The sequence below is a fragment of the Agelaius tricolor genome, unplaced genomic scaffold, assembly GCF_023055355.1.
Source record: "Agelaius tricolor isolate 1412-34295 unplaced genomic scaffold, bAgeTri1.0.p SCAF_16, whole genome shotgun sequence".
Lineage (NCBI taxonomy): Eukaryota > Metazoa > Chordata > Aves > Passeriformes > Icteridae > Agelaius > Agelaius tricolor.
This window is the reverse complement of record NW_027269276.1, coordinates 10036216-10047630: the sequence shown is the minus strand read 5'-3', so window position 1 is coordinate 10047630 and position 11415 is coordinate 10036216. Positions and strand designations below refer to the sequence as shown.

Here is an 11415-nt window from a genome sequence, read left to right as displayed (position 1 = left end):
AATCTGATGTGTGTGTATCAGAGCATCTTTCTCATATCTATAAAACAGTTCCTTCTCAAGTATCTATTTGCAGCAGAAGCTAGAAAAGGTTCCACACTGTTCTGTAGACAGCGTGTGTGAGAACAATGTAAAAACTTTCTAGAACTATGTAAGTGGTTGTGCTGCATTACAGTACCTGGGGCAGAGAATCAAAGCTGCTCTGGCAGGCAGTTCTCTCCTGTGACAGAACAGCAAAACTGCTGGGAGGTATCAGACACAGGGTCTGACCAGCCTGGCATCCTGTCTCCAGCAGTGCCAGCCCCAGGCAGGAGCCTAAGGTATAGCAAAAATAGGCAAGAATTTATTGTATGGGAAATAATTTCCCTTTCTGGTGCTTCATGGACAAGTCCTACCTCTTGTCTTTTCCCAGGGCTGCCTGGTGCAGTGTGGAGCAAGTGAAGATGGATAAGGATTCAACATTGAGCAGTGTCAAAGACTGTGCTGCCACAGAGAGGTCAGGATGTGTTTTCAGGTCCTAAAACTGGAACAAGAGGCAATCTATAAGGCTGTTCTTTCAAGCTGAGAATGATCCAAGTGGAGGACTTGGAGGAATTCTGGAGAGACAAGACTAAATCCCAGTGCTTATGCATATCATACAGGAGAAAAGAAAGCAGTGAGGGAAGAGGTGTCTTTTCCCAGCTCAGTGGTCTAGGGTGATATCCCTGGAGGAACATCACCCTGCTTAGCATAACCTGCTCTGCTCTGATCTGAAGGGCAGGACATCCACAGAGGATCACTGCTGCTTCACATTGTAGTTCTGAAACTGGCAGGAGCTGCGAAGCCTTTCCTTTTAGCAGCATGGACTGACAGGATAAGGACTGAACACTTGTGGGTCTGTAGGTATACTCTCTTTTTGGGAAAAAAGAAAGAGTTCTCAAAACAATTCTTAGGAAAAGTTCCTGTCTCCCATATCAAATCTGTTCTGTGCTGGTACCTTGTTTCATGGCTACTGCTAGCACAGTAGCCGGCTATGCTGGTCTAGTATCTGCTAGCTTTTATTTGGTTTTGAAAGCTCTTGAACTTTTTCTCTCCCATAAGTCTCATGTTAATATGCCTTATATTCATGGCATGGATTACTGTGAGACTTCTGAAAAATTGATTGAAAATGGGAAAGTGCAGAGGCAGCTCCTCTTAGTGATACACTATCTTACACATCAAAAGAGCACAGATGAGAACATGAGAGATTGTAAAAACCCTCAGCTGGGAGGAGTTAGATAAACACCAATGACCTGCCTGTTAAACCTTTTCCAGAATGTGTGAGTCTGAGAGATAAAGGGAGCTATAAAGGGGGAAGCAGCTGGCAGGGCACCAGACCAAACTGACCACAGCTCCCAAAAGGTTGTGGCCCAGGTTTGAAGAGGTGCATTCCTAAGGAATCACTATGGAGCCTGAGGAGTACAGACAGAGAGGTGAGTGATCTGTGCCTCTTGCAAATAGGTAACATCTGCTTAGGGAGATCAGCTGTTGTGGGGCTGGGAGTGATACCCAAAATTAGGGTGGGCTATATCCTCTTTAAGTGTGCACTTGGCCTTGAGACTTGGATCTGCTGAGGCAAAAATGTGTCCCAGGGTTGAGTTTAAATGGATTTAGTGTCTGTGGGTAACTTAGCCTTTTTGGTCTTACATCTAAGATGCTGTGGGAAAGCTGCAAAACTGTAATTCTGAATAAACTTGTGCAAAGGGGTTGTGCACAATAGCTTTTCACTGGCTTCACACCCTGAGACTGCAGTGGTACTTGGACAGATTGCCTTAAAAAGTGGAGAAAGGGTGTGGAGCAATGCAGCTGATTTCAGAGGATGCAAAAGCAGGTTTGCTATAATGACAAGGAAGTGTAGGACATGAAAATTTAATACCTGTGAAATGCAGTTTCAGTTAATTTGTAGGCAAGAAAATCTAACCTTTCAGTAACCAAACAAACTGTACTTGTACCATGATTGTGTTTTAAAGGTACATTTGAACTATTCAATGATGGCACTGAAAAAGCCCTGTGAGGCTGTTTTAGAACATTATTAGATGGGACAAGTAGGATGTAGGAGGGAGGAGCTGGGAGCAGTATTCCAATGCTGTTAGAGTCTCTGTCCAATGCTAAGGACAGATTGTGTGGAGTGCCTGTACTGCTAGTTAGTGTTTCCATAACTGAAACTGAAACCACTGGTTTGCCTCTTGCAGGGAAAGAGATGGTGGATTACATTTGCCAGTACCTGAGCAATGTGAGAGAGAGACGGGTGACTCCTGATGTACAGCCAGGTTACATGAGAGCCCAGCTGCCAGACTCTGCCCCAATGGACCCAGACAGCTGGGACAGCATCTTTGGAGATATAGAGAAGATTATTATGCCAGGGGTAAGAAATAAAATATAATCATGGCAGGAAAAAGCCATTACTACTTGGGGTGAACACCAAATCCTGGGAATGCACAGCTTCTGCAGAACATTGTTCTAAATAAGTAAAGTACCCAAAAACGTAGCATTAATCTTGTAGATGTTATCTCCACAGTTGTGTTCCTAACTATAAGTTTAGGGGTTAGATTGTGAGTGTATTTTTTAACTACTTTGTATATAACTCATATTTGCTTATAGGGAAACAAATTCAGCAGTATGAGAAAATCATTAGCTTCACAATGTCTCTACCTGCTGAACCATATAATCTTAATTTCAGAGATGTGGAAACTGGGCAGAGCAAGGTGAAACAACTCTTGCCCAGCTTCATGCACATGCAAGGCTTGTTTCCTGTGCTTTGAATGTAAAAGTCTACTTCCTCTTGTACATAAATACTGCAGATTCTGCTAAGAGAATTCATATTACCAAATTGCATGTTTTATGTAAGAAACTTTTTCAAAGCCCGTTCTCAAATTTTTTTGTAGATGCTAGCAGAAACTTGATCTGATGTAGGAGAGGCAATCAGATTACATGTAGTTATGCTGGTGTCCCACACACCAGCTCATTCAGGTGCATAGAAGGGTTTATATAGTTGTAAATTGCTGTGCGTAGCTAAAGGCAACTTGTTGTTTGACAAAATGAGCAACTTTGTTGCAAGGATTCTCTTTTTAAAGATAACTATTTTGATAAATCTTTCTGACTCTGGTCTTTCAAACACGGCACAGCATTCTTTCCTGTTCAGAATCTTTGTCTGCCTGTTTAATTCAGATAAATGCTTTTGCTTTTATTTGCAATTTATCTGTTAATAATGCAGTGTTATCATCTGCTAGTGCTGCTCCTCTGTTGGTATTATCTCTGCAGCTCTCTGCTGCAGATATATTGTTGCACATAATGTGTTGCTGTAATCCTTTTCTCTCATTTTAAACAGATAGGAACCACTACACCTCATGCAAAGTTTTGTGACATTTTCAGACTGAACTTCTACATAATTCTGTTCTAGGTAGTCCATTGGCAAAGTCCACACATGCATGCCTACTTTCCAGCTCTAACTTCCTGGCCTTCACTCCTTGGAGATATGTTGGCTGATGCAATTAACTGCTTGGGATTCACATGGGTAAATTTTTTGGGGCTATTTTAGACATTCTTCTCCTGTGTGTAATATGCAAGAGCAGGTCTTAGTCATTCTTTCTTGTTCTCTGAGTCAGTATAATTATTTGTTTTAAACAACTGTATGTTGTTGCATAAATGAAAATTGTCACTTAAAAAAAAAACCAAACCCAAAAGAACACATAAGAGTAAGCATACTACCTAGCTATAAGTGGTGAATGAAGAAAATATACTAGAAATGTCTATTTTCAAATTCTTTGCATATCCCACTGAGCATTGTTCCTTGTCATCTGGTCTCAGTGCCAAAACTCTTACACAAGCAGTGTAAGCAATAGAGCAGCCATCATCCATGAATGCAGGCTAGATTGGGCTCCATTCCAGTTCTCCTGCTCCTTTGAGAGAACACACTTCCTATTTTTCCTCTTGTGAAAATAATTGTTTGGTATCCTGGGCCAGAATATCTGCGTATTTTGTATCCTCCTGCAGCAGCTACAGAGCACTACTTGCCTTATGACTCTGCACACCACAGTAGTTTCTGAAGCCAGTGTTTTCCACAGTGCCAAAGTTGCCCAGATTTTTAGATATGTGTCTCTGTGTAAGAAAGTAGAAGCTCATAAACCTGTAAGAAATTGGTTGGTGTGGTCTCCATGTAGCTGTATCAGATTAGCTTGTTGCCTCTCTTAGCTCTCAGCTGGACAAGGGATCAGTGCCCAGGGTAAATTACAGCCTGATTCTCCTTTTTCAATTTTTTCTAGGCCTCCAGCCCAGCCTGTACAGAACTGGAAATGAATGTGATGGATTGGTTGGCTAAAATGCTGGGCCTTCCAGATAAATTCCTGCACCACCATCCCGACAGTGTGGGTGGAGGAGTATTACAGGTAGGGGAGATTAGAGACAGCCTTATCAACGTTTGTTTTCAAGTGAATTTCTCTCAGGGTGATAGTTTTCCTAGAGACAAAACCAATAAAATTTTCTGTATGGCTCTGAATCCAAATTTGGCCTTATTTTCCCAAATTTTAGTATTAAATGCGGTAGATTATAGAATAGAAACTGCTGTAGCTTTTAGTGCTGTGTTATGGACAAACAGCAGGTATTCTTGTGGTCTTTTTAAGGATAAATGAGTCAGATTTAATTTCTTTAATCTGTTTCTGATCTTTCACATCACCAAATTTTGCACTAAAATGATTCTTACATAATTAGAGAAGGAATCCTTGTCACTGTCCTTCTGCCACAGTCCTTAGCCACACAAGAAGTTTCTTTTCCTTTTTCTCATGTCTACTTTTTGTCTCTGAGAGGTGCAAGGTCAAGGCCTGAACTGTTACCTCCTTCCAGAAAGTGTAAGCAAGAGTTCCCTGGAATCAATGCTGCGTCTTTGTTATTATAAGGGCTTTGATCATGTTTGTAATTTTATGGGAAATACTATGTTTATTTGTAGAACAAAAGGAAAATGGGGTTTATTTACTCCCCAGAACTCAGTGCTGCACATTAAAATATACAGCAGTTAAAGGGCTTTGTTTTGTGTTGCTGGCCCAGAGAGCTGCTCATCAGCTAATGACTCTCCACTGCGTCAGAGAAAAGCAGGAGTAGCAATAAAAGAGGGGGTGGGCACTGGGCACTTCACTGATTTCAGCAGATCCCTGGCAAAATGGCAATTGCAGTAAATGAGCAATGTCTTTGCAGAGCACTGTGAGTGAATCAACCTTGGTTGCACTGCTGGCAGCAAGGAAGAACAAAATTCTGGAGCTGAAGGTTTCTGAGCCAGACACTGATGAGTCCTCACTCAATTCTCGCCTCGTCGCTTACGCCTCTGATCAAGTAGGTTCTTATGGTTCCAAGGAAGACAAATTGTTTCTGTTGTCTCACTCAGCCTTTGCCATGTGAGGTCACATTTCTGTACAACAGCACAGGAATGCCTCACAAGCATGGAGCCGTTCCCCTGCTGCTGCTTTCTGCAGATGGGGAAACGGAATCAGTGTGACACGAGGTTTTTAGGGTCTTGGCAGTCCTCAAGAGATTGTTTCACATGACTGAGTTCTGCATTTCCTTCCTGTTTTTCACAAAGCCTTGATCCAGGAACTATGTGCTGAGCTCATGCTGCTTCTTCTTGTGTTTCTTCCCAGCCTCCTTCCCCTCAGAGACAGGCATGCTCAAGGCACTGTTACCTAAATGCTGCTCCTGGCTGTGGGCTCTGCTGTTGGCTTTTGCCAACAAACTTGTTCTGTCCTCGGCCTCCTGAACTGAGCATTACATTCCCCTGGGAAAAATACCACAGGAGAGACACTCATGCTCATTCTCTCTTAGTCTAACTAAAAGGACTGTATCTTGTGTTTTGCTCTATCCAGAAGTAAACACACTTCGGGGGATTTATCTTCTTATGGCAGGGAGGAGGGAATAAACAGAGGTTGATTCATTTCTAGAGGCTCCTTTAAGAACTGAGTTTTGATAAATGTCCCTCCAAGCACAAGATGAGGATGCCTGTTATTATATTTTAGAAACCAGTACCCAAGTAAATGAAGCATTCTTTGGAATTGCAGGGTACAGTTTCTTACAGTTACAAAGAAGATGCTTTCAGACTTGTATTAATAGGGATTACAATAAGGTTGTTATCTCTGTATTTCTTGCCACCACTGTCTTTAATAAAGCCATAATTTATCACAGCTGTTCAGCCTCAGAGCTTGAATTCTTACTGTTTTTCTTATTTTAAAGGCACATTCCTCTGTAGAAAAGGCTGGCTTGATTTCTCTTGTGAAGATAAAATTTCTGCCTGTGGATGAGAACTTTTCCCTCCGAGGTGAAACTTTGAAGAAAGCCATTGCAGAAGACAGAAAGAAAGGCCTAGTGCCAGTCTTTGTATGTTCAACTTTCTGGTTGGGGGTATTGACATAGTGTTATATTCTTAATGTCAACATGAAATTACGTATAAAAAATTTCTTATTGTTGAAATACATTAGCTGAAGATTCAAATGTATACAAGAATTTCTACTTTATTAAATAAAAAGTTTTTATGTTTTGACTGCCTGCAATAAACTGCCCGCTCTTAAAGTGCTGCATCCATGTATTAAAACCAAATCCATTATAACAGATTTTTTTTTCCTAGGTTTGTGCAACTTTGGGAACAACTGGTGTCTGTGCTTTTGACAATCTCTCAGAACTGGGTCCAGTTTGTAAGTGTCTTTTTTTTTTCCCTGATTTTATTCTATGAAAGTATCTAGAGGATACTCTAGTATCTAGAAGATACTCTTAGATTTTTTATGCCACAATGAAGGAGAGCTGAGTGTTTCAGACATGTCTTAGGGATGGCTGAAGTCAGTACAAGACTACAGCGATTTCTGTAAGATTTAGATTAGGATGCTAAAATGCATTCTACTCGAGATGGATGAAATTTGCCAACTGATAAATCTTTAATGTGATTATTCAGGAAATACAGACTGTGTGGTACTGTTGTAGGATAGACACATTAATATTTAATCTAGCAAAGGAGTTTTGAAGGTAGATTCTGGTAGGACATCCTCTGGATCAATCAGTATCACAGGTAAATTTGACATGGTTGCAAAGTCTATTCCAGCATAAATTCTGACCAGTAGCTGCTGAAGACCAGAGGAGCTTTCTCTTATGGGTCAGAATGTGGCTTCTATTTCTGGGTCCTTTTTTGCTTGCCACTATATCTTTATTTTGGCTTTGTACAACTGAGGGGTACTGGGGAATTTCACTTAGTGGAAGGGCAGGTGAGAGAAATCAAATGTTAAAAAGACTCACATGAAATATAGAATAGTGAATTTTGTTACAGAGTCCACATGGTTTCAGCATTATCCTATATTTTAGCATTATGGATTCACACCTTTAGAATAAAACTAGATGGTCAATTTTTTGTCTGCCTCCTCCAAAACACTGCACCTGGTTTGCAGAGGGGAGAGATTAGCATGCACTTTGATTCCCTATATCCCTTACATAACAACAATCTCAATTCCAACAGGTGATGCTGAAGGACTCTGGCTTCATATTGATGCTGCATATGCAGGAACAGCATTTGTATGTCCTGAATTTAGGTTGTTTTTGGATGGAATTGAATATGCAGATTCCTTTACTTTTAATCCTTCTAAGTGGATGATGGTCCATTTTGACTGCACTGGATTTTGGTGAGTATAGTCAAAACACAAACATCACCAAAAGGATAACATGCAAATTGCAAAGTTTTTCTCTGCACTTTGCTAAATCTACTTCCTTCTACAATCATAGGGTTAAAGATAAATACAAGTTGCATCAAACCTTCAGTGTTAACCCTGTCTACCTCAGACATGCCAATTCAGGAGCTGCAATTGACTTCATGGTAAGTTATTATTTAAGCTGATATTTTGTAGTGCCTATAAATTTTTCAATCAGACTGTGAAATTCCTCTCATATTCTGGAGTATGCTTATCTTATAGCTGGTCTTACTATGTAAACCAAATTATACTGAGATCCTAATGCAGAGAAAATAGCAAGACTTTGCAGTAAGCCCTGGTTATGAGGATTAATTATAAAATTGGTTTCAGATTGAAGTACTTAGGATTTTTACACAGGTGCAGATCCAGCCTTGCCTTTCTAATGCAAAGGGTAATTTCTGTTTATTGTGTTGCTGAAGTAATTCCTACTGATGCCATTTTGGCTGCATTTCTTGTATCTCTGATATGTAATAAAAGAGAGAAAGGAGTAAGCAATGGAAAAGCCATGCTCTGAAACAGCAAGAGAATGAATTACATTTTTTCTTCAGATTAAGGTATTCATAGGAGAGCTAAGAGGCATTTCACTGCAGATACATCTTACAGCAGATTTCAGTACAGTAATACAAAGGAATATTCACTGCCAATTATTTCTGCTATGATCTCACCCTAGTCCTGAAAAGATAATTGTTTTCTTGAAATCAATAGTGCTTTTCACTAGAGTGGAGAGAGGGAGGGATGGAAAAAAGGATATTGAGTCCCTCTTGTGGTGAAATTGGATTCTGCACGTGATTGTGCAGCTTCCCTGAAATATTCCTTTACACATTTTCTCACTCTTTTCCTTTGAGTAGGTGTTACTTTATCTGGAACTGCCTACCCCAGTATCAAATCTTGCTGTTTATAATTGATTTGGGAAAATTTTCAGGAAATTACAGGAGCTGAAGTGAGCACTAGTCAGTCCTAAAGTGTAAATGGCCATATCTTATATTGATTATGCTCTTAAATGCAAAAAGTTGTTGTTATAAGCTGGTAATTAATTTAAAATTCTAAGCATATCTAAGCCATAGATTAAGGGGAATAGCCAAAATCTTATTTTTGCAAATAATTGAAAAATATGGGGACACAGTGTTTCTTTGATGGCTGTTTCCTAGGCTTAGCAGATTTTCAGTAATATGACACTATTCATCTCAAGAGAGGTCTCTGACCTGAGTCTGAAGCAGGAGATGCAGCAGTGGAAGGAGAAATCTCCTTTCTGTTGTTTCTGCACTCACTGATTCTGCACTGCTCTATTTTCACAGCACTGGCAAATTCCACTGAGTCGTCGATTTCGTTCTCTGAAGCTGTGGTTTGTGCTTCGCTCCTTTGGGGTGAAAAAGCTTCAAGCTCATGTCAGACAGGTGTGTGAGTTACCAGAGTGTTATGTTCAGTTCTTGGTGGGTGAGATTTGTACACTCAGAGATGCAGAGATGAGTAACAGAAATCCTCTCACACTCAAAGCTTGTGTGAATTCTAAATGCCTGCTGGTTTTACTCTAAAATTATCTGTAAAGATTGACTGTGTAGACAAAACATTTCCTGTCCCCTTCTTGACAGAACTGGACAATGGAAAGGGACTTGCTCACTGCCTTCTGCACTTTACTGAGCCATAATCTGGAGAAGCTTTCTTTGAGGTCAAGTGGCAGCTGTTTGGGGCAGGCTGTGCTGAATAACTGAAACCACCACTATGAAAATGTACAGGCTTAAGTCTCTGATGGAGTGTAAATGGGAGGGGTCACATTGTGGATCAATGGTTGCTGCAAAAGAACTTTCATGTGAGAAGCCACATTCTCTTTTCAAACCTATAGAAAATCCCTATGTATAGGCCAGTTACTCATGTTCATTGTCAAGGCTTTGGGCAAATAGAGACAGACTTTAAAATTCTTAGCTTTGATGTCCTTTTTCTGTTTGCTCTTATTCATGCATTGGAGTGATGTGTTTTAGTAAGGAAAGGAATTCCTTTTAACTACCCAGTTTAGCATCTTACAAGTGGATTTGTGACAAACAGATAACTTTTTCCCCCTTAATTGTAGGGTACTGAAACAGCCAAATTCTTTGAATCCTTGGTTAGAAGTGACCCACTCTTTGAAATTCCTGCCAAGAGACATCTTGGGCTGGTTGTATTTCGCCTAAAGGTAAAGATTGGCCCCTTTGCACATCCCTTTGGAATGAACTGACCACAGCTGACCTCTCCCCAGACGATAATAACTGTGAATATATTTCCATTTAAGAATTTGTGATTGCAATTCTGAGATATATTTGGATGTCACTGGAAATTCTAACTATACTATTTTTTTTTATTATTAATATTTAAAACAGGGTCCCAATTGGCTGACAGAAAAACTCCTGAAAGAACTGAGCAGTTCTGGCAGGCTCTTCCTCATTCCAGCAACCATCCATGACAAGTTCATCATTCGCTTTACTGTGACATCTCAGTTCACAACCAGGGAAGATATTCTGCAGGACTGGAGCATCATTCAACACACTGCAGCCCAAATCATCAGCCAGAATTATGGGTTGCACTGCATCAATTCTGGTGATGGGGCAGGAATCCCCACTACAATAGTTCAGCCTACTTCTGATGTCATTAGCAATGTTCCTCAGCTTTACTTAGATGGAGGGAAATATAAAACACCTTCCAGAAAAACAGTAGTGCAGCCTAAGAACTTATCAGTAAGTCCCAGTAAGTGTGTGATTAGTCAGCAGGTGAAAGGTCAAGAGGATCCTCTGGATGACTGTTTTCCAGAAGATGTCCAAAATGTTACCAAACATAAGTTAACCTCTTTTTTATTCAATTATTTATCTGTTCAAGGCAGGAAAAAGACAGCACGTTCCCTTAGCTGCACCAGTGTGCCAGTGACTGGTAACCTGGAGCAGTGTAACCCCAAAACAGCAGCCACTGACAAGAAGGAGCCTCGTGCAAATGCCAGAGTTCTTTCCAGGCTGCCTGAAGACATGATGATGTTCAAAAAAGGTGCCTTCAAAAAACTAATTAAATTCTACAGTGTCCCAAGTTTTCCAGAGTGCAGCTTTCAGTGTGGCCTTCAGCTGCCTTGTTGTCCTCTGCAGGCCATTGTTTAACAAGTAAGAGAGCTTGGTCCTTAGAAAGAGAACCAAAGTTTGCTTATTCACACGCAATACTACATGTTCTTTTGCTCAAAATGTAAGCTGTGGCAATGACCACTGAGAAAATGCCTGTGCTTTTACTGGTGAAAACCTCATGTATTTATAGATTAAAATATCAAATAAATCTTATAGGCCTATAACATGAAACCTTCTGTTTTTTAGACTATGGTAAAGAAAATGCCAATTTCTACCTTACCAGTGCTGGTAATAGACAGTTTCCAGCTGGTAGGCTGGAACCACTTTGACAGAGTATGCTGGCCCCAGGAGGTGATAAACAATCCAGGTCTCTATTTGCACCACTGGTTTTTGGTTTTGTGGTGGTCTTTTCTTTTTTTTTGGAGGAGGGGGGGGTTGATATCGTGACTTTAACTCTCTAGAGTGATGTGAGGATCTGTGTGTGCAGTCAATGCCAACATCAGTTTTGAACAGTGCAAAAAGAAGGCTATAACTAAGAGATTTTGCTGCAGCAGGGCAATTTTCCCAGAGTTAAACACAGCAGCCCTTCCAGTCCACCTGTTCTAATCAGCTAAGGA

The 11415-nt window shown here is 40.5% G+C and overlaps 1 protein-coding gene across 1 annotated transcript; it reads left to right on the top strand.

Annotated features, from left to right (window-relative positions):
* Nucleotides 1-1087: 1087 nt before the first annotated feature.
* HDC (histidine decarboxylase) lies at nucleotides 1088-11029 on the top strand. The gene is made up of 12 exons (XM_071441432.1): nucleotides 1088-1448; nucleotides 2208-2380; nucleotides 3416-3529; nucleotides 4278-4400; nucleotides 5203-5337; nucleotides 6229-6372; nucleotides 6620-6686; nucleotides 7496-7658; nucleotides 7759-7849; nucleotides 9020-9118; nucleotides 9790-9891; nucleotides 10076-11029. The coding sequence occupies exons 1-12, from the start codon at nucleotides 1421-1423 to the stop codon at nucleotides 10835-10837; spliced, it is 2001 nt and encodes a 666-aa protein (XP_071297533.1). The 5' UTR covers nucleotides 1088-1420; the 3' UTR covers nucleotides 10838-11029.
* The last annotated feature ends 386 nt before the right edge of the window (nucleotides 11030-11415 follow it).

Excerpts from the sequence above, each read along its gene's own strand:
- HDC (XM_071441432.1), top strand. The coding sequence starts at position 1,421 with ATGGAGCCTGAGGAGTACAGACAGAGAG. Across the intron at positions 2,381-3,415 it reads AGAAGATTATTATGCCAGGG|GTAGTCCATTGGCAAAGTCC; the intron begins GTAAGAAATAAA and ends ATTCTGTTCTAG. Across the intron at positions 4,401-5,202 it reads TGGGTGGAGGAGTATTACAG|AGCACTGTGAGTGAATCAAC; the intron begins GTAGGGGAGATT and ends ATGTCTTTGCAG.